This window comes from Cydia splendana, chromosome 24 (assembly GCF_910591565.1).
Source record: "Cydia splendana chromosome 24, ilCydSple1.2, whole genome shotgun sequence".
In the NCBI taxonomy this organism is placed as follows: Eukaryota; Metazoa; Arthropoda; class Insecta; order Lepidoptera; family Tortricidae; genus Cydia; species Cydia splendana.
In genome coordinates, this window is record NC_085983.1 from 455,559 (window position 1) to 483,414 (window position 27,856).

General features: G+C 35.9%; 1 protein-coding gene and 1 long non-coding RNA gene across 3 annotated transcripts in view; one reads left to right on the forward strand and one right to left on the reverse strand.

Moving 5' to 3' along the window:
- Window positions 1-27,540, reverse strand: part of LOC134802419 (gastrula zinc finger protein xLCGF3.1-like) — a 30,552-nt gene extending 3,012 nt beyond the window's left edge. For both annotated transcript variants that reach the window (XM_063775080.1, XM_063775079.1), the window contains exons 1-2: window positions 27,334-27,540; window positions 24,974-25,155 (exon numbers count right to left, since the gene is read on the reverse strand). In XM_063775080.1, coding sequence (XP_063631150.1) covers window positions 24,974-25,070 — 97 coding nt within the window. In that variant the 5' untranslated portion in view covers window positions 25,071-25,155; window positions 27,334-27,540. The remainder of the gene's footprint in view (window positions 1-24,973; window positions 25,156-27,333) is intronic.
- LOC134802540 (uncharacterized) lies at window positions 15,221-16,183 on the forward strand. The gene is made up of 3 exons (XR_010145863.1): window positions 15,221-15,308; window positions 15,545-15,628; window positions 16,060-16,183. It is a non-coding gene; the product is annotated as an uncharacterized LOC134802540 (long non-coding RNA).
- Window positions 27,541-27,856: the final 316 nt, after the last annotated feature.

Consider the following 27,856-nt stretch of genomic DNA (forward strand, 5'->3'; position numbering starts at 1 on the left):
AATCTTTATTGCAGAAATAAAGTACAAATGGCGGACTTAATGCCTAAAGACATTCTCAACCGTAAATTTAGTATTGTTGATTGATCAAGCGAGTGCAAATGCAAAGCATACAATATTTTATTTAACTTTTTGTTAATTTAGTTTTTCCAAATTATTCTAAACGGCGTAGCGTTATTTTTTTATTCAGTTTAAAGCTATGCTCGCGAGGTCTACAGAGGGCCTACCGGAAACCACGTTGCTCACAGCGCCACTAGTTTATTAATTTCCTTAAGTTGTAAACAACGATCGGCTTTAACCGCGAAAATCGAAGTTTGTAAGACTTCGAGAGTTAGACCAAGCTAAATTGACAGGGATTTTGATAGCACAGACTGTGCAAGAGTTTTTTTTAATTCATAATTTAATAGAAGTTTGACGTTTAAATAACACTAATAAAATAGCTTGGTAGGACTGATGCCACTCTAATTACAATGAGTAAAAGAGAAAGATGCCCATGCAATATTCGGTGTTCGCGGGTCGCGGGACCTGCCTACCGCTGGGCCCGCTGGTATTCAGACGAACTTTTTTGACGGACGGACTCCGACAATTACTTACTGCACTCATGACTACGACGCGACGGGGAGTACGGGCCTATTTATTAATTTTGAGCACATTTATGGCGCATGATTTTGTTACTCGATAGTCTGTTGAAAATGATATATCTTAGATATAACACCATTTAACAAATTGACCAAGTCAAATCCCACAGTACAGCAATAAGACCTCAGTATTTAATATATAAATATATGTTTTTATAAATACTAAAATACATATACGTACGTAACACCCAAAACTTAGGAACAAATATTTGTGCTCGTCACACAAATAGATGCCCTTACAGGATTTGAACCCGGACCATCGGCTTCATAGGCAAGGTTACCTACTATACCAGACCGGTTCTCAAAACGATGACATGCTATTTATGAAATAGATGAGCGAAATTAAGAATCTTAAGTGATATTGATCACTTGTAATACGAATATTACGAGTGATCAATATCACTCGATTATATGATTATATTATTAGTCCTTTAGTGGTAATAGTATTGAACTGACAATACGGCGTATTATGTCTATAGGTTTGTATTTATATTTAATTTAATATGTGCTTATTTTCGATTTCAAATTGTTCGTATCGCCGCCTGCGCAACCTTGCGCAGCCTCTCAAGGCCGCGTCTGCACAGCGACCAAAACTGCACACTCAGATTTATAAGGTGCGTCTGTGTGCGTAAGTAAACTACTATACAACTAGGTACATACATAGGCGAGAACGCCAGTCATGCGTGCCGTCAGGGGGGTGTCACTACGCAGTTTAGGTACATACATTTGGCCGGCGCGCCGCGCGGGCCGGCGTATGGCAGTGGGCTGCCGCTCGACTCGCACGATGTGGCGCTCGCGCAAAATTGAAAATACACAATGGCTTCGAAACCTATATCTCGATCTAATCCGTATAAAAGATATTGTTGTTATTGTACTGTTTACGGATGTCTGAAGAACAAGGAAGTGCAGGAAGTAGAAATAACATTTTATTAAATTCCGGACGATATTGAAAGGTGAATTTAAACTTTAAAACATAACATAAATACTAAGTAATCAAATTCGATAACTAATTCGTTTTGTTTGCATAAAACTAAAGCGCTTTAGACCAATTTAAAATGATTATTGGTTGCCCAAAACAATATTAGGAACTGACCAACATATTTTCAAAGGAATACGGCTGTTGCATACCTACCTACCTACTTCCGTAAGAATCAGACATACTATCTCCGGATAAAAAAAAATATGTTTACAGAATCAACGTTTGTAATTCGTAGTATTCGTACATATTAATCTTAAAAATAATAAATCGGTAGGTATAGGTGCAAAAACTTGTCAAGTTCCAACCCTGTGCCGACGCTCACAGCTCGGTCATAAAACTGCGACGCGCAAGGAAGATTCACGGTTCGTGCGCGGTTACGTAGGTATATAAGTTTCAATTTTGCTTGCAGGCGGCGAGTATAGGTATAATTTTATACCTAAATGTGACTTTTGTGAACGAGTGAATTTTCTGTACGGTAGTACTATTAGTTATTCTGTGGTGCCGTCATGTGCCCTCCTATTCTAACCAGACTTCTTTCTAATAGGGGCGACAGGAACAGCATGCACGGTTTGAAATGAAACTGGAGTCGGTTAGTGGTGCACCGCGAAAGACCGATCCTTAGGCTTATGATACACTTGTAAGTTTTACTTACGTAAATAGGGACACAGCTATACTACAGAATGAGATATAAATATTGTTATCGCATTCTACCAAATACCTTTTTCCCTACTTACCTAAGTTAAACTTACAATTGTATCTTAGGCTTTATTGATACCTGCGACTTACGTCAAATTTAAAACATTAACTAACTATTAAGTAGGTACATACGTTGTATATTCATTCGGAAAATTATTAAGCACGTTATATGCCTGTAAATATTTGTTTTTAGAGCAAATAGGAGTAAAGTGTTTTTGAATTTTAAAATACTATGAAATAAATTGTGTTATTGCCTTTTGTACGAAAATGCAAATTTTTAACATGAAGAAAATTTTTAATAAATAAATATTATAGGGATATTCTTACACAAATTGACTAAGTCCCACGGTAAGCTCAAGAAGGCTTGTTTTGTGGGTACCTACTCAGACAACGATACATATAATATACAAATACTTAAATACATAGAAAACATACATGACTCAGGAACGACAGGAACAAATATCTGTGCTTATTATACAAATAAATGCCCTTACCGGGATTCGAACCTAGGACCTTCGGCTTCATAGGCAGCGTCACTACTCACTACCCACTAGGCCAGACAGATCGTTAACCTTTATCTTTGCAGGGATCAAAATATCTTAAATATGTATTTTTTTTTTAGTTTTGGTCACCTATTGAGCATACTAGACTATTCAAAAATGAAGCAAAAATCCAATATTTTCCAGTTTTGGAAAATCATATGTATCATATTTGATACAATGCCAATCCCTCGACATACTATTTAGAAGAAAAATGTGGGTTTTAATAAAAATAAAACATGTAATGCAGCAGAAATCATCATTTATTGCTAATTAAACCCAATCTAAAGCATCAGATAACTATTACACCTGTAAATATAAATTATATCTACGAATACCTGAACACATTCATGGAAGAAAAATTTGATCCCGTAAAGTTACAAAAAAGTCGCCAACAAAAAGTTGTGTAAAATAGGAAAAGTAAACAAATAATTAAAAAGTAAAAAAAAAATATACTTAGGAAGCATTTTTTGCCATAAACATATTTTTCCGCGCTACAGGCTACGGCGTAGTAAACCTATTTTGATGACAACTTGGCAATGTATTAAATGTAATACAATCCTTTTGATATGACTTCTGAGTTCTTGGCAATGTATCAAATATACTACATAACAGTTTCATGTAAATATTCTGTGTATTAAATGTTTTTAGATTAGACCACAATGTAAATATTTATGCCCTAACAGATAGTAAATGCATCAAAATGTAGATTATGGAAAAATATATAAGTACGTATCTAAGAAATAAGTGCCAAACTTTCAGTGACGAAATCTGTTGTTTCCGCGGCGCCATGTTGATTATTACCAATTAATTTAAAATGACACTTGTGTCGATTATTTTTTTCTATAATAAAGGAGGGTAGCTCGACATATTAATGGAAAAATATTTTATTAGATAATAAAGTGAACCTGCTAGATTTTTTAAAGTTCCACGTATCACGGGTGTTACAATGCCAAAATAAGGGTTAAGAAATCGGTTAATAGTTTGAATGGATTGGCAAGAACCAGAACAATTAATGAACAAGAATATTTTTTCTTTATTTAATGGAGTAAAAGGGGCATTGAGATTATTCCGATACCTAGATTTTTCGGTGAGTTGAGCTGAGCATAATGAAATGAACTCGAAAGTTACAAGTTGATTGTTTTCTAAAAAGAAATCCTAATTACACTTACAATTCTTTTTTAATTTTCCTCCTCAAGAAGGTCAAGGTTACTTTTTTGAACGTCCTCTTACTAAACATATAATAAGTAGGTAGGTATACAAATTAAACTAACCTAATTTCTGATTCGGGAGGCCCTATCATCGACATCGAAATTTCTTTAAATTTCGCTCGTTATGGTAGTCCCTCTGATGTTTGATATCATAACAAATTAAATAGGTACCTAACTTTCCTAAATCATTGATACACTTTAACCGTATTGTTTCAATTTTCCGTATAAATTATAAGTCATTCAAGATTTACCTCCGACGTTTCGAGGACGGCGTTGCCCCGTCGCCGCCGTCAACGCCGTCCTCTTCGGACTTCGGAGGTAAATCTTAAAACTTAAATACATGAATAAATTGTGAAAGTTTAAATAAGTATAGTGTTGTTCAAAATATACTTATCTAAAGTGATAAATAACCATTTACCCGACTACCTGGCTTGTCGAAGGTCACTGTGAGATTTTCTATTGTTTGAGTCGTGTATCCTTTTCGAGTTTAATGATAAGGAATTCGTTGTTAACCCATTTCTATTAGAAAATATGTTTATATATTCCTCGGACCATTACGTTCGCATGTTGTGATTTGCTTAGTGTTTATTTTAGAACCTTCACCCACGTTCATTAATATATTTATTATGGGTACTGTAATATAAAAATATTTCATTAATTTATTAAAATCAGAAACATTGTAGTAGGAAGTACCTAATATAAAATATAACACGAATCCCGGAATGCCCACTGCATATCCGTATCAGCAGAATGATTGAGGTCATTAACCCCGTGTGGCACCGACTTGCCTGATAACTGATTATTTCACTTGAAATTGGGATTAGGTATTAAGCGCTTATGACACTATACCCACATACTGAAACCGCAAGAGTGTGTAAACTGTCTAAGGAGACACTTCCATAGGTATTTAGGTATTTGTTGCAAGTGTTGGCCTTTCCTTTTTGACACAAAATGGTCATGGTCTTTTCTATTTGATAATAAATCTAAGACAATACCGCGTTATAATTATATATCTAGGTACCAATACAATTTTTTAATTTAATATGCGCATACTTTTTACTTACGATTTTATTTAACGAACGTTTCAAATAGTTTGTATCAGCGCAACCTTGGGCCTCTCAAGGCCATGTGCACGGCAACCAATGCAACGCTTAGCGCCCAGAATTATTTATTAAAACTGATCGTACCGCAATGCCTTGTTCTTTTTGCCCTAACGTGATGCGTAGGTACCTACTAGATAACTTCAATCCAGCATAAGAGTCGCTCTTTGATTATGCATTATTGTGTATCTCAAAGTCACAGTTATGCTGGTTTACTCGAACGCTCGTCGTGCCGAAGCAAGGTAAGCGATAAGAACATGACCTGTGATTTGTAAGGAAACTTTGACCCCGTACTAAAGTACCCAATCAAACTTCTATTTACAATACAAAAAATGTAACCAAAAAAACAAAAATGTCAAATTGATTTAATAATCGTAAATTGACTTAAAGTATGTAAATAGATTTTAATTTTGTCGCCGATGTCTGAAACGCCATCTAGTAACAATTAACCTTAAAATGAATGTGATATGTAGGTTTAGTGCGTGAAAGCTACAACAGATGTCGCAAGAGAGGTGTTTCGACGCTATTTCAACTCATGTTTGTTGTAAGAGTTTTGTTAGCTCCATGCGCCATCTAGTTTGTCACTGTGAACTAAAAAATTAGCTACAAGTATAAGATACTTAGGACGGTGCGCTTTTTTAGTATGGGATTGGGTATCTGTACTAGTATTATATGATCTGTGGTTTGGTGAACTGCGACCAAAACAGTGCGTGACGCCGAGCGAGCGAAGCGAGCGTGCCGCGGGAGAGCTGCGAGCGCCATAACTGTCATATTTTATTGTACGATAAGAAAATTATGCGAATAGTGTACCTCCCGCCCCTTCTTACTTACTTACCTACTCGTAATATGAACACCCCCTTTAGATATACCCCTAAAATATGGCCATGTGATCGTCTAGCTAGTAGTTAGGACCCCTCTGAAGTGAACCGCGGTAACCTCAAATTCTTTAATGAGTATCAGCTAAATTTTGGACTCTGACTTTATTTATTATTACCTAGATTTTGAGAACTGATATTTATGGTAATAAAATAATTATTTATGCAAGTAAGAAATAATTTAAAGAAAAATGAATTACAAAAATAGAAAATTATTAGAATTTATTAGTGCAATGTAAATGATGGTGTAAAATTTACTATAATGTATTTAAGTATTACAGCATATATGATGATATAAATATATAAAAATGTTGTTGGTAAAATCCTGCCACACCTATTAAGCTCCCGGGATAACATAGAAGCAGCACTCCTGAGATAAGCTCTTTTACACCCTAGCATTTCAAGGATATTTATAGTTAACTATCATCTTCTAAACGATGTGTGATTTATTCACACGTGCTGCTCCGTACGCCCGATGCAGGTCTGGAAGCTCTTAGTCCGATTTGCAAGTATTAATCGGAACACCTACCCTACCAGTTTAGCCAGACGGGCTATGACCAACACTTCGTAACTTAAGCGCACCTAGATGATGATGAAAAGAAGTGTCAAGTATCCATCAATCATCATAATTACTTATCTTTTTTATGTTCAAAAGCTAGGGATGCTAATCCCTTAGTCCCATTCCCCAGAGCTGATAATCTAGACAGAATTCCTAGTTTTCTAGATGTATAAACGAAGTACCGAGTTTATTCACTAATTATTATGTTTAATCGAGGCCGAAATTGAGTATTCACTCAATTTATCCTTTGTACTGCTCTTGCCTGACAAAGGTTCCCTAAAGCAAACCGTTCTTCAATCCCAGAATAGTCTGCGTTCCTAAATCCAGATTGATAATTAAGAGATTATGTTGTAAATACCTGATTATATTACTCAGTACCTCGTCCCTACACCAGACAACCAGAAATGAAAAATAAAAATTTATAAAGCCGTTAATGATCCCCATATCAATTAGAAATTAGGAAGATTTAGGCAGATGAACCCTTAAAGAGAAATATATATCAACCATATCAATTGTATAGACCAGAACTAAAAAAAGAACTCTAATAAACAACAAAATGAGTGTGTGATTCTACCCTAACTCTACCCATTGTCCCTAATCTAGTACATTCAAAGCATAGTTCGTTCTTACCATCGACCTAATGCTTTGTAATATACGCAAGTGTGGTCCCTACGAGAAGCTGTAACGTTCGGCAGGCGAAACCGAGAAGGCAACCTACAGGCCAGTGTATTTGACTCCCTCCTTATCGCCCGCGGGCATGGTGGATAAGAATAAGTCGCCCTATTCCGTGTATATAAGTGGATCAGTACCCTAGCACACACACGCACTAATCACGAGGGAAACTCTGCCGCAACAAAGACTAAGTGTAATATCAGTCACGACAGAAGTCTGTCCCCGCAACCAGCACTAGTATGAACCGGAGCACCGAAATATATAAATATATTTAATAGGAGACCTAGCCTCAATTACTGTCGATTTCAGTGGGCAGGATTTACACCCAATGACGCGCACGTGACGTCCCCACATCCATCTAAACAGCTGGACCTTGAGACTAGTGAGATAATTCGTCTCTTATGTTGATATAGAAGAGACGCCAAGTCCTCTCAAACTTGGAGCAATAGACTCCTAACCATCCAATCCTTTGGCACCGTTAGGCGGAGTGAATGCTTAGCAGGACAAACTGTCAGTCCAAACAATGATCTGGTTTTAAAATAGCAAAAAGACCCCATAATAAAACACTAAAAATAGCTAAGTTATCGCAAAATTAAACTAACTTAATAGAAAAGTGAAGTTCCCTTAAACACTGTCATCTATATCTAACGTTACGAGAATTTCTTCCCGCAAAACCAAACACAGACACTATTCCAAGCCCCGGCCATGCAACGACATTGTCACTGCATAATATGACGGCACTCAGAACACACGGTGTAGGAAACTTCACAATAACTAAAATCCCATATATGGCAGTAAAGAAACTCCACAACAGCCCATGTCCAGCGTTACGACGATATTGTCTCCGTAAAACCAAACACAGACACAAATTCTAAGTTTAAATTTACCAGGATAATTCCAAGCAAAAACAAACACAGAAAAAGTAGCAGAGTAACTTCACTTACCAGTATTACGTTACGCCCGAAAACCAGAGTCACTGCTAGTCCGATGGTTGAAGAATGAATGATCCGAGTCGACGGTCCGCTCCGCCTTTTATACCTTTTTCTAGCGACGAGCCGGCGACTATGCGACATATTGGCGATTAAACGGTGACATACTGGCGTCCCGCGACATACTAGCGTCCTAATAGTGACATGCCGGCGACAAGATGAGACATTCTGGGGCCCCATTGGCGACATGCGCCGTACTGGCGACATGCGACGTATTGGCGACCTATTAGGGACCCACGACATTATGGCGACCCATCGGCGACATAACGGCGACATATCGGCGACAAATTGGTGACATAAACGGTGACACAATAGTGACATAACCGGCGACACAATAGTGACATAACAGTGACTTATAGAGACAAACGCTATTCCAAAAATACCAGGGCACCAGAACTGAGGAAGAAGTTATTAGCCTCGTGGCATGTAACGACGTTAGAAGAAAGATCATAAGCTCCATTTTGTTTACTAAGCCATATTCCTTAAATATTAACGTTCACAATTGCTTACTGCAAAGTATAAATCATGTCCCTTTCATTCATGCAGTTTAGAGAAAGATGGAGCTAATTTTAATGACGTCTACGCACACATAGGCAGCAGAGAACGTTCGAAAACATCACGTACGAATTTGTTAACATTATTTTACTTTGAGATATTTTAAGTTTATTTCTGAAAATCGTCCCTGTATTGAAGTATTTTATGTTTATTAGTATCAAATATATTATTTAAGCCATCTGGGATCTAGAGCGTTAATTATTATAATATTTATTTTTGTCTTACGAATTTTAATTTCATGTTTCGAAATTGTACTAGGGCTTCAGCGTAACGGAACGTCGAGCTGTCATTAATGTCACTGTCAACTCAATACTATTTGTTGTTGGTTGTTTTCTGAAGGCTTATTTTGTTTATTTCTAAGCTAAAATAAGGATTAATTAAACAAAAATGCATCTGATAAATAATGAAACATGGAATCAAGTGCTTCAAGTTCCAATTGTTAGAATATTCAATGGAATCATGAACGAAAAGGTATTTCCTACTATTTTATGTGTTTTGTAATGAAAAATGAGGCCAATACTAGGCAATAGGCATACGACTAGTCACAGTTCGCCCCCGATTTAAGTGTTTTATGAATTACTACAGTAATTTGTAAAAGACTTCAATCTACTCTAGATTAGTCGGATATATCCCCCCTTTTCTAAACGTGTAGTGTGTGTCTCAATACTAGGTGACCGCTAGTGACTCAGCCCTGAAATTAGCTCATGAGAATTCCGTCAATGAACCGTGACAGCTCTTTCCTCAGCCACCCCGCTTCACCAGTAATACCAGGTTGTGGATCTGGCAGGCTACTAATTAACCCGTTCTTGCTAGCTCAACCCGGCCGCGTCGAGTATTACTCTTGTCTCTACCCGAATTGCGCCGTACACTTCCGTAGAAGAGCATCTGTCGAGACAGCAAAAACCCTCCAAGCAAAGCGAAGAGACCTTTTTATAAGTACGAAGCTTTCAAGTTCCATCGCCAAAATTCGAACAGAATTTCACTGCCTTATCACCCTCAGCCACGTTTTCTTGGCGCATGTCTCATACTTGAATAAGATACTCCAACCTTTAAGTTTGTTTGGGTGTTTTTTTTTTATTATATATAAACAAACTTAAAATTGACATAAGTAAATACCCCAATATGGTATGATAAAGATATTTTTGTTTGAAAAAAAAATCGACAAAAATAAATTAAATATTTGCTTATTATTATTATACCTCATATTGAAAGCAACATAAGATATGTAATTGTATCTAATTAACCTCTTGAAAAGAGCCTCGTCCTTTTAGACGCTCACGGCCCTTAAAATATGTCGAGTGTCAGATATATCTCACCCAATATGAGTGTGTGGGTTTCGTAAGGGTCTTATTACCTTGTGTAGTACTAGCCATAAAAACCTACCCTTCTGAATGGGTCGAAATTTTAACCTACCGATAAGATTTTTCTGGCTAGTTGTGTATCCCCGTCCCTCCCCAGTTTGTTCCCCTGCAAATACCGACAAATCTAGTTTGATTACCCTCCAGCTTTTGTCTATCTGTATCAATCCGTCCTTTCCAAAAAGGTACACCCATCAACTTGACATCCGTCATCTCATATCATACATCTCTTTCATAAATCACCACAGACTCATAACTATAAACACTCAATGCACACACATTTTCATTCCTCCTCTATTACACTTTCACACTGATATCTACAGACAGCCAACGCATCGATTAGTAATCAAAACGAGAAAAAATATATATATATAGTCACATAATCATTTGAAAGGGAAGAAAAAAAAAACATACTCATTTTGTCCTAGCCTCACACTATCCCAACATTTGTAGATGATTCCCAGATGATTTTAAAATCCCTCAATTTTCCAATTAATTATTTTATTTTATGTTTTATTTTTTATTTAGTAATTACTATTTAAAAGTACGTTGACTAAGTATTAGAATCAAATGATACGCACATAAAGATAAATCAGCACTTTGTTGTTACATTTTGTGATAACGCTCCGCGATTAATTTCTCTATAATCCCTGTCTTTCGCTCACTTACTGTTGTTCAACGCGCAGCATCGACAACCTACTATGCAATAAACCACCGCAGAAGTATACAGACAAAGAAGAGTCAAACTTGATACGCGCTTAACCATTCCGCTGCCAAACCCTAGCAGTCCACGCGGCTGTTTGTAACGTCTAACTATCACTCTATAAGAAGCCCATAACCGTACATTGTATGGCATTTAAACGACCCTAATCTCATTACCCCATCACCAGGTAAAGCCAATACATAAAAACTGACCTAAAGCGGTAATGGGATCCATACATTATTGACTCTACTTGTACGTTGTCTCTATATAATTAGCTCATTGGCCAGCCAAAATAATGCAAACATGCTCACAAATAAGTTAAATAACTTAATAAAAGACTTAAGGCCTTTAGGCATCAAGTCCGCCATTTGTACATTTTGTTTGTATTTTGTGCAATAAAGTTTAAATAAATAAATAAAATAAGTAAAAGAAAGAAACACAAATATGACATTTATAATGTTTTGGAAATATTTTAACACGTCTAATTACACCATAAAACACACACCGTTTGACTTAACGTACCTATAAAAGAAATCTCCCGAATCATAATACGATTAGACATGGTATTCAAATTACTATTGTGAGACCTACTGACTCGTTTATGCACTGTCAGCGCTTATATTAAAATGGAGATCTAGGCACTCTGAAACATGCCGCGCGAGTGATCAAAAATACGTGAGCGAACATCCAGGTATTTCAAGAAATAGTACCCAGGTGTTCCTAATACAAATACAAATGCTTTATAAGGGCTGGGTAGGTAATAAGTCCACCTTAGATATAAAGAGTAAGTAGGTAAGTATTTATCTAAACATTGTGCAATTATTCGCTTGTGTAAAAGTAATCTATTGAACGTAAGTTTATTCATAACTCCAGTTTGTTTTATAACACTACACGTAGGTACATATCCAAAATAACTTGTATAGAAATATTGTACGAAAAACATACCACGGAACTAAAACAAATAAAATAAAATAAAGTTCTAAAAGGATCCTAAGTATCTTAATAAACTTGCAAACAAGTCTAATAAATTAAAACCAAAAAAAAACTAAACATAAAAAACAAAACTTATTTGCTCACCGGGATTCGAACCCACTCCACATTCAAGTAATCTTCATACATTTGTCCACCTTGAGATCCACTAGACCACGGGTGAGTTACAAGTTGCGACAAATTTAACAATGGCTTTCATAATAAAGTGTTTTATTGTTTTGTTTTATTTTTCAAGTGTTTTACACACAAAATGATTAACAGAAAAGAATTTTATTTATAACAGGTAACCCATAAAATATAACGCAAATATCTACGCATGTACCTACGAACAAATTATTATGGAATTTCCTGAAAACGTGTTACTAACTGAATCATCAAATATTGAAAAGCTTGAAAGACCCTAATGCAAATTTAGCTTTTTTTTATACAATGTAAACAAGCGATTATGCGTTTTATATATGTATATACTAACATATCCTAAAAATTGTTAAAATAGGCTTGTCAAATTTTTCTACTCACGTGTTTATTTGTTGAATGCACATTTCTTGCAGATGTACACTATTTTCACCACTTTTTCAATCACTATTACACCTCACTGATGCACACAATAATGATCATTATAATATAAACTTACTACACGACTTTTTTTCCGCAATTGAAAACCACATGATTTTCGTACCTACTTCGTTTACAAAATGCACTCATACAGCTTATGTTTCTTGTGATTGCAAAATGAGAATAATGGGCACTTGTGCACTCCCTAAAGATCTATTTATTTCTTTCGCCACTGTCCTTGACCTGTGCAATCACCTCGACTTCTATCATACTTGCGAAGAGAGGTTCCTTTGGGTGTGTTATTTATCTTCCATCGTTGAGAGTGTCAATGATTGTCTACATTACACCTGGTTTTCTGCTTGTCCGCCTATATCTCGAACCTTTATTGATGCTTCAAGTTTTTCTTCGTTGAGCTTACTGTCGCGTAGGTAAACCATGCTTGAAGCATTGATTGCAGTGATGGGTTTTAGTCTGGTATATAAGAATTTTCTTCCTGTATTTTCGAATGAGTCCTGGTTGCCTGGTCCAACAGTTGTAGCAAGTCTTCGTTGTCATATTCAGCAATCGCCACAAATTTCGTCGTAGTTGTCGTAATTGTTTGGCAACTTTTTGCTCAAATACATCACTTTGAATGGCGCGTAGAATTGCAAAATTCACTAAATGTCGTCACACGCGCACATAGATAATCACAAATTGGACTCATTTTCACATACTTCGAACCAAACAATACTATACTTTCTCACAAAATAATAAATTATTCGCAAAATTGTTCCTTGTTTATTTTGCGCATTCAACGTCCGACCGGTCCAACCGAATTGTCAAAATTTGACGTAAACATGAAGGCTATAGATGGATTTTGAGACTATTAACGACATCTATATTTCATGATAAAAAAAAAATATCAGAAAGAGAAAGAGATAATATTTAGAATTGATTTTATTTCAATTATCCCAGAGTGATCATAATTACTTTATTTCTTTGTCTAAGGATTAATCCGTATCAATCTGTGTTTATAAAGAAACAATTAGCAATCAATCTATTAATTATCGTCAATATTAAATGAAATCGATCGTGTGAACAAGTTTTTACGCATAGACAAATACTAATAACCAATTTACAATCGCGTACAAGACAAGCGGTGAGACGAGCCGCGAAACGAGACACGGAACGAGAGTGTAAACGGATGCGCATGTGTCCATGCAATGCGACAAAATCAAAAACATGTCCTAATACTCCTGGCAACATACTAAGCACAACCCACTCAATTTGGTCGGGTTCTTAGTACGACCTGTTAAGCAACAATTCCGATAGATGGCGTGAATAACTGAACTGGTTTTGAAAAACTATTCGAGACTGAATTATAACCGTTCGACAGTGAAACATGAGTGAAACGAAATTTTATCTTTGGTAATTTTGACTGCTGTCATTTCAGATCCGCCATTATGCTTATTTTTTGAAACATAATTAATTTATCCTTAATACAAGTAAACTAATCGTGATGTTAATAATTAAAATTACCTCAGTTACCGGCGACATTTTGATCAAATACCTAAACATCTGACAATCGCTCAAAACATGCTCAGAACAAAATTGAAACGCCTAGAGTAAAATACCACGACGCAAGTTTTACCCGATGTAGCAAGCAAGGATTGCCTCCAAGAATGCCCCAATGGTTTCCAAAATATAGCCCCTTGAAGAATTTAATATAAAACTAATGAAGTGAAAGCTCCGCTTCGCCGCCGCATGGCCGACCCTTTTCTCAGCTTGCGTCTTCTATTTTTCTGTGAACCTAGTCCCCATAACTATGACCTAGTGTTTGAACTATCTAGTACAAAGGATGTGGAATGAGTCTAGCTGTCGATACTGTGAATGAAATGCACTTAAATGTGGAAACTGTTGCTTCAAACAAAGGTAAGATTTTATTCCTCTTCTTTCTTTAAACAAGTTACTGCCATTTAAAAGCTGTTTCGCTTATTAGAATATCAATCAGTGGAAAATAATTGATCACAAATTAACCTATCTATCAATAAATCTGCTTTTTATTCGATCCTATTCAATACAGACAAACATTAAAGCTTTCCTAGTTTTCGTATGGTTCTGCTTGTGATGACCTAATGTAGTGAGTTGCCTTATTTTTATTCTTTGTTCAGCAACACATTTCTTTCTGAAAATTTGAAAGTGATCAAAGTAAAAATCAGTATTAAAGGAAAGACATGTTGATTTTTGATTTTATGCTGTCTGTCCAATGTAATATCTGTTCTTCACTACATGTTTTCTGGTGCAATAAGATTTACAAAGTATATTTGATTTTTCAGCAAGCTGACAACTTTATTAGAATGAAGCCCGGTATACATATATTGTTATTGAAAGAAAAGAAGTTGAAATTTTGCTGTGAATACTCCCTTGCTATTTTCGATGAATAAAAACAACTGTGAAACGTAAGTATGATATTTCTACTATAAGACTTTTACTCACTAGTTCGACCTTACTGTTTTTGGAATTTGAAAAATGTTTTCACTCTAAAAAGATGACCCGGCTCAATTTTTTTTCGGAAATATTAACTTTTTGAATTTCGAAGTGCAATATATTATAAAAATCAAAATTATATGATAATGTCAACTAAAAATAAACAAGATTTCTTGCATGGTAATGAAAATTTGTTAATAAATATGTATTTTCTTTACAAAAGGATCCCGCAGTCTTCCGGTAAATTTGATACAATATGTGGGCCTAACCCCAGTCCTGTCATAAATATGCCTCTTTTTGCAATACATCTTACAATATATGCTGTTATTTTTCAGCAACCGAAACCCAATACCTAGTTGTCAGTGAGCGGAGCAAATTTCCATTGATGCCCTCATGGGTTCTTCCGAGCCTTTCAACAGTCCCCTAGTAAGTATAACACCCATGCTACTAAAAAGCTACTGTAACATATACATATGTACCTAGAAAAACAAACTTCTAAATTTTTCATCGCTCTCAAAAATAAAATAAAAATTGATTTTATTTTTATCTTGACTGTAAAGACCCTACTTGTACTAAATAATAAACACTTTTAATGAGACTTATAAATAGGTTCTCTTATATATACCCTACTTTGGCTAACTTTTATACTTTATCAATTTCAGAGTTCCCGGAGAAATGGCATCGCTCCGCAGTAACAATACGCCTGCCTTCAATGTACATCTATAGACTGTCTGCAGTCATGACGGGTATTTTATTTCATTATATAAATACCAAACTTATCATAAGCTATAAAAACTCTTAACTTATGTCTGACTCTAATATTTCAAAATAATGAGCGAAGAGGTTCCGGATGAAAGATCAGAGATATGAAAACTGCCATTAACCTTACATCCTATTATGATTTTGTTGACTAAGTAACTTAATCTAGCTTATTTGTGACCTCACTTTATGGAAATGTGCCCTGTAAGGCAAAGTTTCTCAAACTTTTTTGGATTTTGAAGAATTTAAGTACTGTCTAGTCTACTTTTGTGAAACCTAATATTTCCTATGAGTGTATTTGACAATAAAATAATGACGCGCCCCCTCTAATGAATGACTGTTGATATTTTACTACTATTACTGTACTTATTCAACTTTTTTCTCTGAAGTTTCCTAATACTTGCCTAATTTATTCCAGGCTACCAAGAACCTCTGACTTCAATACTTCAACACTCCTGTTTGATGGCCGTATCTCAAGAATTTGCTGCTAAGGTCGCTCTAGTCTTCAATGAATACAAGAAAGAAAATAGCAAACGTGTTGCAGAGCTTAGGTACTAGCATGCTAGCTTACCGACTAAGTATTACTTGATCGCAATCAGAATACAATAAAAAGTACCGCCAGCAGAACTGTACTGTAATCCTAAGTTAACAGGCTACCTTCATACTACAAATATGCCTTTGTATGCACGCTGTTCGTCCAACTAATTGGCGTGTTGCATTTCTCAATTGATTTTCATGAAATTATTTGAGCGGCTTTGATAATGACAATGAGGTTTACAAGGCAGCTCGCAAAAGTCCTTGTAAATAATAGTAATAACTATAACCAGTAAACTATACATATCTCAGCGCTGTTCTCGATAAATGTTGTGACTCTTAGGGTTCCGTACTGAAAAATATGTAGATAAACTTTCATACAAATGTGTATGTTCTACTTATGCTCCAATAGTGATTGCAGCATGTACTATTACTGTTTTCTTAACCTAAATATCCATAAATTGGCCTAAAAATAGTCTTAACATACTATTTCCTATTCAAATCTAAGCTCATACATACATAATGCTCATTTTTCTTATCCTACGGTAGCAAATGTATGATGTTTTCGTACATTAATGAAATTTAAGCTTATTACTAGCATGTGTGGTTGTCATTCGGACCCACACGTGAAGCAAATAAAACCTAACAGAATTATCTGTAATATCTGTTTCTTACTCTTACTCTATGATTGACAGGCCTATGCAGGACCGTACATACATATTATGCAATCTGTAACTTAACTAGTTTATTATAGTGACAGCTTATCAGTAAACAAAGCATGTAACAAAGATGGAACTCTGATGTTCTGACATATAAGTACCTACAGCTATTTATTTTTTTATGATATAGAAGGCAAAATAACAGACAAATTACCCGGTGGTGAATGATTACTGTTCCCTCGCATAACCAGAGTGGTTGCAAATGCATTGCCGACATTTAAGATGGGAGAATATGGAAGTTGTGAAATACGCCCCCAGTGGCTTAGTATTCCTGCGTGTAAATGAACAATTACACGCCCCCATAATTTTATAACTAATGTATATATTTTTAATACGCCCCCGGTTCTTTAATATTTCAAGAAAGCCTACGTGAAATGAACAGTTTCACGCCCCCATGATTTTTCTACTAAAGTATATGTGCTTACACAACTAGATATCTTATCTGACCACATCCTAGGCTAACTTAGGTAAACTAATCTTATCTCTAGACTATGGTAACAGCCTCCTAACCCAACCTGAAGTATGTCTACAAATGATGCCTGGCAAAGGCTCGTCTACCACGAATATGCGTTTCCAAGTCATGGACATTATTTGTTAATCTAAGTATGTATTTATCTATACAAGTATGTACTGCGCCGCCTAGTACCAGCATTACAAACTTTGCCTAGCCCGACGCCAAGTTGATATGTGAAAGATTGTCCCTAGAATATATATTTATTTATTATTGGTACCTGCAATGAAGCTAATTCCTTAATTAATCTATGGCGCACGAGAAATAAGTCTGATTCTTTTCGCTTAAAATAAGCGTTAATAAGTGCTAATGTTATACTACATGGGCTTTAATTCTGTTACTTTAATTTTCAGATATCAAAGAAGCAAGAAGATGGATCTAAAGTAGTGATGACAAACATATTAAGCTGAGGAATATGAAAGTAAATCCCTAATTACGGCGCGCCGAGAACGAGTAAAAATGTAGTACCAAACTCGTCAAGAGATGGCGCCACCTCCGAGATAGAACGCGCCAACGACGTGTCAACGTAGAATCTTGATATCCGAGATGCAAATTACCGATAGTTTTTAAATGTTAGGAGAAGATTAATGCTTGGTTGGCTGCATAAGTGCATACCCCTGCTGAGGTCACAGCAGCCACGCACAAGTTATGAGCAGTGTTGCCAGATGGTCACAAAAGTCACATTTTTCGTGACTTTTCGCCTTCTCGTGTGACCTGTGCGTGACTTACGATCTTGAGGCAATTTTTGTGACTTTTTAAGCTAGACGAATTTTGCACCCATGGTTAAAATGCTAGGGGAACTAAAGTGGAAAACACAACTTTTTTTCTTTCAGATCGATTATTTCCGAAAATATTAAGTTGATCAAAAATAGTCCTTAAAGACCCTTATTCATTTTAAAAGACATATCCAAGACACCCACACTATAGGGTAAAAGCGAAAAAAAAATCAACCCCACTTAATGTAGGGGAGTCACCCTAAAAAAATATTTTTTCTAGTTTATATTTTATGACTTTGTCAGTGTAGCAAATTTATATATTCATGCCAAATTTAATAATAGAAAGTAGAAAAAAATATTTTTTTATGGTGGCTGCCCTACATTAAAGTGGGGATGAATTTTTTTTTGCTTCCACCCTATAGTGTGGGATGTCGTTAGATAGGTCTTTTAAAACGAATACACTTCAAGAACCATTTTTTGATCAACTTAATATTTTCGGAAATAATCGATCTGAAAGAAAAAAAGTTGTGTTTTCCCCTTTAGTTCCCCTAACTTTTGAACCATGGGTCCAAAAAATATGAAAAAAATCATAAAAACATAGCTTAGTAAAGACTTTCAAGGAAAAATATAGCGAACCTAATCGGTATAGCTGTTTTTGAGTTTTTGCGAATAGTCTATTTTGACAGACGGGTAACTACGGAACCCTACACTGAACATAGCCCGACATGCTCTAAACCGGTTTTTTTTATATTTTATCAGCAGGCCCCAATTTCACCACGGTGACAGGTGCGACAATTGTAAAACATCACTGTTGCTGACGTCACATGCATCCATGGGCTACGGTTACCGCTTACCATCGGGCGGGCCGTATTTCTGTTTGCCACCATCATTGTATTATTTAAAAAAACTTTATTATATCGGAAAAACAGATATTTCTCTTGCTAAGTTTATGACAATTGTCACAAGAAACACTACAATTGTCACGAAATTCCGACATATAACTCATTTCCTGTCAAGATTAACCAACAATTCTACAAATATGTCGACTAGAAAAAATAATTCTTGTTTCACAACATAATTGTAAGACATACAATTGTAGCAAAATGCCTGTCATGTTTGTAAGTATTTCTATAGAAAATATTTTATAAAATTGTAATATGTCACCTGTCGCTTGACAATTGTCGCTCGACATATGTCACTGACAATTGTAGCCGTGGTGAAATTGGGGCCTGGTCACTTAACTTGCTTACTCCAAACTAAAATTTTTATTTATGATGAACAATTACGAAAAAAACCGGGCAAGTGCGAGTCGGACTCGCGCACGAAGGGTTCCGTACCATAATGCAAAAAAAAAACGAAAAAAAAAGCAAAAAAAAAACGGTCACACATCCAAGTACTGACCACTTTGCTTAACTTTGGTCAAAAATCACGTTTGTTGTATGGGAGCCCCATTTAAATCTTTATTTTATTCTGTTTTTAGTATTTGTTGTTATAGCGGCAACAGAAATACATCATCTGTGAAAATTTCAACTGTCTAGCTATCACGGTTCGTGAGATACAGCCTGGTGACAGACGGACGGACGGACGGACGGACGGGCAGCGAAGTCTTAGTAATAGGGTTCCGTACCCAAAGGGTAAAACGGGACCCTATTACTTAAACCGTCTATTTTTTAACTCTAATTTAACTTTAACAACCTGAAGCTCCTAAAGTATTGATCGTAGAGTAAAATTAAACATAACCAAATTTGTAGGAAATTGTATGATAAAACTTTTGTCCGAAGTAATAGGCTACCTCGCACAACGTATCAGCATTGCGATACAGCGAGGAAATGCCGCCAGCATCCTTGGAACAATGCCTCAAGGGCCTATTTTAGATTTAAGCTAGTTATTAATTTAGTTTAGTAGTACCGAAGTAATTATAATGCTATTTGTACATATATTCGAGATATGAGCAAAAATAAGAAAAAAGGTACCTTTAACCCTCCCTGCACCCTCAGCACACCCCCTACCCTCGAGGACTTTTAGTATGTTTATTTAGACACCACAAGGTATATACCAATTTTCAAAACTACTCGAATTATTTCCGCAGATTTTTCTAATTTGCTTGGGTTATTTCTTAATTTTTTAACTTTCTCATTGACCCCCCAAAAGTAGCCCCCATGCTTAAAATTCATTTGTTTACATGACTTACATGTCCGTCTTTGGATCACTAATTCCACCAATTTGTACCAAATTTCAACTTAATTGGTCCAGTAGTTTCCGTGAAAATAGGCTGTGACAGACGGACAGACAGACAGACAGACGCACGAGTGATCCTATAAATAAGGGTTCCGTTTTTTCTTTTTGAGGAAAAATCATAAAAGGTTAGTAGATTTTTTGTGAAATATATTATTTTCTGAATTTCTTCTAACAAAATCGATTTACCTACCCATACAATACAATAATATAAAAATGTGACTTGAGCAGCAAAAACGTGACTTTTAGGGAAACGAAACGTAACTTATGACTCCAGAGCCCTGGCAACACTGGTTATGAGTAATTGTACATAGTTAGTGTTGTAATAAATAAACCGACTAAGATAATTACGTTGTTTTCGCCTGCGGATAGTAACCCTTACTACAGTAATAGTATAGTAATAGTTTTTTTTTTTTTTTTGTACATAGTAGCTATTGAATAATAAACTTAATGTTTCATGACTTTTATTTAAGACCTTTCCACGTGTACATAATAACTATTGAATAATAAAATTAATGCTTCATGACTTTTATTTAAACCCGTAATAAAAGCAGAGTCCAAAATCAAGTGTACCCATTCCATTTCACGTACAACAAAATGTAGCCTGAAAGGCTACTTTTACATAGATATACCTTAAAAAACCGTAGTAACACAGGTAAACTACATCCTGCGTCACGGACTCACCAAAATGTACCTCCCGCCCCTTCTTACTTACTTACCTACTCGTAATATGAACACCCCCTTTAGATATACCCCTAAAATATGGCCATGTGATCGTCTAGCTAGTAGTTAGGACCCCTCTGAAGTGAACCGCGGTAACCTCAAATTCTTTAATGAGTATCAGCTAAATTTTGGACTCTGACTTTATTTATTATTACCTAGATTTTGAGAACTGATATTTATGGTAATAAAATAATTATTTATGCAAGTAAGAAATAATTTAAAGAAAAATGAATTACAAAAATAGAAAATTATTAGAATTTATTAGTGCAATGTAAATGATGGTGTAAAATTTACTATAATGTATTTAAGTATTACAGCATATATGATGATATAAATATATAAAAATGTTGTTGGTAAAATCCTGCCACACCTATTAAGCTCCCGGGATAACATAGAAGCAGCACTCCTGAGATAAGCTCTTTTACACCCTAGCATTTCAAGGATATTTATAGTTAACTATCATCTTCTAAACGATGTGTGATTTATTCACACGTGCTGCTCCGTACGCCCGATGCAGGTCTGGAAGCTCTTAGTCCGATTTGCAAGTATTAATCGGAACACCTACCCTACCAGTTTAGCCAGACGGGCTATGACCAACACTTCGTAACTTAAGCGCACCTAGATGATGATGAAAAGAAGTGTCAAGTATCCATCAATCATCATAATTACTTATCTTTTTTATGTTCAAAAGCTAGGGATGCTAATCCCTTAGTCCCATTCCCCAGAGCTGATAATCTAGACAGAATTCCTAGTTTTCTAGATGTATAAACGAAGTACCGAGTTTATTCACTAATTATTATGTTTAATCGAGGCCGAAATTGAGTATTCACTCAATTTATCCTTTGTACTGCTCTTGCCTGACAAAGGTTCCCTAAAGCAAACCGTTCTTCAATCCCAGAATAGTCTGCGTTCCTAAATCCAGATTGATAATTAAGAGATTATGTTGTAAATACCTGATTATATTACTCAGTACCTCGTCCCTACACCAGACAACCAGAAATGAAAAATAAAAATTTATAAAGCCGTTAATGATCCCCATATCAATTAGAAATTAGGAAGATTTAGGCAGATGAACCCTTAAAGAGAAATATATATCAACCATATCAATTGTATAGACCAGAACTAAAAAAAGAACTCTAATAAACAACAAAATGAGTGTGTGATTCTACCCTAACTCTACCCATTGTCCCTAATCTAGTACATTCAAAGCATAGTTCGTTCTTACCATCGACCTAATGCTTTGTAATATACGCAAGTGTGGTCCCTACGAGAAGCTGTAACGTTCGGCAGGCGAAACCGAGAAGGCAACCTACAGGCCAGTGTATTTGACTCCCTCCTTATCGCCCGCGGGCATGGTGGATAAGAATAAGTCGCCCTATTCCGTGTATATAAGTGGATCAGTACCCTAGCACACACACGCACTAATCACGAGGGAAACTCTGCCGCAACAAAGACTAAGTGTAATATCAGTCACGACAGAAGTCTGTCCCCGCAACCAGCACTAGTATGAACCGGAGCACCGAAATATATAAATATATTTAATAGGAGACCTAGCCTCAATTACTGTCGATTTCAGTGGGCAGGATTTACACCCAATGACGCGCACGTGACGTCCCCACATCCATCTAAACAGCTGGACCTTGAGACTAGTGAGATAATTCGTCTCTTATGTTGATATAGAAGAGACGCCAAGTCCTCTCAAACTTGGAGCAATAGACTCCTAACCATCCAATCCTTTGGCACCGTTAGGCGGAGTGAATGCTTAGCAGGACAAACTGTCAGTCCAAACAATGATCTGGTTTTAAAATAGCAAAAAGACCCCATAATAAAACACTAAAAATAGCTAAGTTATCGCAAAATTAAACTAACTTAATAGAAAAGTGAAGTTCCCTTAAACACTGTCATCTATATCTAACGTTACGAGAATTTCTTCCCGCAAAACCAAACACAGACACTATTCCAAGCCCCGGCCATGCAACGACATTGTCACTGCATAATATGACGGCACTCAGAACACACGGTGTAGGAAACTTCACAATAACTAAAATCCCATATATGGCAGTAAAGAAACTCCACAACAGCCCATGTCCAGCGTTACGACGATATTGTCTCCGTAAAACCAAACACAGACACAAATTCTAAGTTTAAATTTACCAGGATAATTCCAAGCAAAAACAAACACAGAAAAAGTAGCAGAGTAACTTCACTTACCAGTATTACGTTACGCCCGAAAACCAGAGTCACTGCTAGTCCGATGGTTGAAGAATGAATGATCCGAGTCGACGGTCCGCTCCGCCTTTTATACCTTTTTCTAGCGACGAGCCGGCGACTATGCGACATATTGGCGATTAAACGGTGACATACTGGCGTCCCGCGACATACTAGCGTCCTAATAGTGACATGCCGGCGACAAGATGAGACATTCTGGGGCCCCATTGGCGACATGCGCCGTACTGGCGACATGCGACGTATTGGCGACCTATTAGGGACCCACGACATTATGGCGACCCATCGGCGACATAACGGCGACATATCGGCGACAAATTGGTGACATAAACGGTGACACAATAGTGACATAACCGGCGACACAATAGTGACATAACAGTGACTTATAGAGACAAACGCTATTCCAAAAATACCAGGGCACCAGAACTGAGGAAGAAGTTATTAGCCTCGTGGCATGTAACGACGTTAGAAGAAAGATCATAAGCTCCATTTTGTTTACTAAGCCATATTCCTTAAATATTAACGTTCACAATTGCTTACTGCAAAGTATAAATCATGTCCCTTTCATTCATGCAGTTTAGAGAAAGATGGAGCTAATTTTAATGACGTCTACGCACACATAGGCAGCAGAGAACGTTCGAAAACATCACGTACGAATTTGTTAACATTATTTTACTTTGAGATATTTTAAGTTTATTTCTGAAAATCGTCCCTGTATTGAAGTATTTTATGTTTATTAGTATCAAATATATTATTTAAGCCATCTGGGATCTAGAGCGTTAATTATTATAATATTTATTTTTGTCTTACGAATTTTAATTTCATGTTTCGAAATTGTACTAGGGCTTCAGCGTAACGGAACGTCGAGCTGTCATTAATGTCACTGTCAACTCAATACTATTTGTTGTTGGTTGTTTTCTGAAGGCTTATTTTGTTTATTTCTAAGCTAAAATAAGGATTAATTAAACAAAAATGCATCTGATAAATAATGAAACATGGAATCAAGTGCTTCAAGTTCCAATTGTTAGAATATTCAATGGAATCATGAACGAAAAGGTATTTCCTACTATTTTATGTGTTTTGTAATGAAAAATGAGGCCAATACTAGGCAATAGGCATACGACTAGTCACAATAGTTAGAAAACCTTTCAGGAAAATAAGCTATTGAAAAATAAATATAATAGGAAAATATACCAATGGTTAGAAATGCTTTGGGGAAAGGAAGCTGTTGTGAAAAAAAAAGTGGTTAATTTTGCGAATGGAAAAATTGTATGCAGTAAAATTCGATTTTCGGGAAATAATCACCACACTCGTATTCTGCGTTGTATGTTGAATGTGTAAATAAATAATGAAATAAGTATGTATATTGGAGGCAGGTTATAGATTTATTAATCTTTAATCAAGAGTAAAATGGTAGGTATATAATGATTAAGTTTTAGAAACACCTTAATGGTATTATTGGTACTTTTAACTTATAATATGGTTTAGGGAGAGGGTGGTGGAAATATATTTTATTATTCGAGATCCCTCAGCTGAACATTCAACACAAAACTGCTCAGCATATTTACTGTATTTGGATTTGGTGTGTGCATTGTTAGAGTGGTTGTGTGGGACAAGACAGTGTGTCGAAGGCGAGCTCTAGTAAATTCTAAAAAAAAACCTACGTACCTCTCACCACCGGGGCAACTATGGGGCGGTGCGGGCGCTCCGGCCCCAGCACGAGCTCGTCCTTGACCTCGTGGTCGTCGTACAGGCCGGCCAGCATGGCTGCCTCGCTCACGCCGCACCCGTCTGTGCTGTCCTCACACGCGCCTCTTCATACATAAATTCTGCTTCCTCCTTGACAATTACTGAAACAAAATATGTAGTACATCTGATATTTTGTACACACAAAACAAAATTAACTAGGAAATGTTATTCCAAACTGAAAAAGCTGTCGTTTTACGGGAAAAGGTACCTTGTGAGGGTTTCTAGTTTCGGAGATATTAAATGTTTAGTAAAAAGGTGAAAAAATGCTCCATTTTTTTTTTTATATTGTTTTATCTGAAACCTTAATGCGTAACGTTTGTTTACCTGTTTTTATTTTATAAGTTATTATAAGCCTAGTAATGACGTCTCAGAGTTTAGTAGAAAAGGTACCTTATGGAAAAGTGATTCAATATTCCCAAAAAGAACTAGTCAATACGGGAAAAGAAGTTTGGTAGAGAACTGTATTAGCATTCTGAAAAACTAATTTGATAATTTCAGTTCTGGTCGGGGGGCCTAGCAAATATTATAACCATACATCGACCGACATTACAAATCCTAGTAGCCTGCTATTATACCAAAGTTAATCTCGTCAAATCTTTCTTAATTAGAATAATCTTCATTTGGTTTGGTTGCATGCAATAAATCTGCCATTGGTTTGCTGAAAAATGCCAATACCCGACGCTTTGCCATAGGGAATATCTGAGGTCATCGAACCTCAAAGCCGCTTTTGTTCAATGGCAACCAAAATATATTATTAATAAGAAATAAACGATTTATACCATCTTAACCCAAAAATATTATTAATTTATCCTAACTGTTCCATCATCATCATGCCTCATCATGTAACTTAACCACAAGGTACCTTTACATACAAATTATTGGTCTTTTTTAAGATTATTATAACGAGGAACTAATTAAATTTGTGGCAGTTTAATGTAAATTAATATTTTCAATTCATAAAAGATAAACTTAAATGTAATTGACATTTTGTAGTGATGTATTATTAAATTTATTTCCATAAGGTACCTTTTCTTTAATGTATGGAGCAAAGACCGTTATTGTCATGTAAGTTTAGAGTTGCATAAGAGGTTAAATATAGTATTTAGTTGCGGTTTTAGGATTTATTTCATTTGAATGACAGCATTTCTTTCATATGTGCTCAGAAAAATTGATTGTGGGTCACATTAAAAGTAATAAATATTCAATTTTGTGATTTTACATGAAAAAGTCAGAAATTACATTTTCACCTCTAAATCGGTATTTTTTTGCTTAAACTGTCTCTGTGTCGTTTTCTTATAGATAAATTTAAATCTTGACAGCTCATTGCAATTTATCGTGAAAATGAAACAAATCTTTATTTTCAAGAGATTGGTTAGTATACACATAAATCAGTTGGTATCAAAGGTTTCTATTTGCAACACAGAACAAGTCGCAACATTTTTTAATCTCAGGAGTCTAAGGTATTATTATTTGTAGTCAACTATGTACCTTACTTCAGGGGACATAGTTTTTTAGGTGGCTAAACTTAAAACTTCTCTATCGTAAAGTTGCTCATTTCACAACATTATTTTCAAAAAATAATATCTCTGTAACTACACAACATAGGAGGTTGATCTTTTGTGTTATCAATAGCTTATTTATTGTAGATTACTGGGATATGCATAACTCCATACCCGCCATAAGGTACCTTTGACCGTGGAACGTCACATATTAGTTACTTACTGCAATTTCAAATCGAACCCTGAAATGGACTACGTAGACTAAAAAAAATAATAGAAATCAAGTCCTAAAACTTCTGAATAATAAATAAATACCAAAAGGTCATGGCTGTCATTTTTTAGGGTTCCATATCCAATGGGTAAAAACGGGACCCTGTTACTTGCTGTTACTTTGCTGTTACTAAGACTTTGCTGTCAGCTGTCCGTCTGTTTGTCTGTCACCAGGCTGTATTTCATGAACCGTGATAGCTAGTCAGTTGTAATTTTCACAGATGATGTATTTCTGTTGCTGCTATAGCAACAAATACTAAAATTTTCATACATCATCATCATCATTGGCCACAGCATCATTACAGATGATAGTTGTAGCGACTAAAGAAGGTATTTTGAGGAGGTAGTCTACAGCCTACATCGACTGTGATGACTGTATTATAGACCAATGGCCGATGGCATTTCTTGCCGCATCGATCACAAACGTGTCTTGACTCCTGGGACTCCAATAGCAGGGACGTATAAACAGTGTTCAGAGGAAGTAAATGAGTAACGTTATTGTAAGCTCACCGCGGTCAGCAGCCCACTCGGGCTCCTGCTTGACGCGCGCCATGCCGCCGCCCGCGCTCGCGTCCATGCCGCACTATACTATATGTTTTACGTCCAACACTGTATTCACAAGAACATCAAGCACTACTTAAAAGTTTCAATCAAAATCATAATAATTACGTGTAATTTAATTTGTGCTCGATTCTTATGAAATTGCTGTTTAAGACAGTAGATGCAACAACACAAAATTAACAAAAACGGCAATGGCAATGGAATGAACAACAAATAAAAAAATGCAATTTATGCAAAGCTGATTGCATTCATAGATATCATATAAGTATGTAAATCATATATAAATGTGATATTGTGATATAAATAAAATACAAACCACGCACGTAGCGCACGTAGTGATTATTTTGCTCTTTTTTTTTAATTGCGTTATTTGCTCTTTGAAAGTTTGAACCAAAGAGAATATAATCACTACGTGTTTGAACATGGTTTGAACCAAAGAGTAAAACGTAGTGATTATCATGGTATAATAATA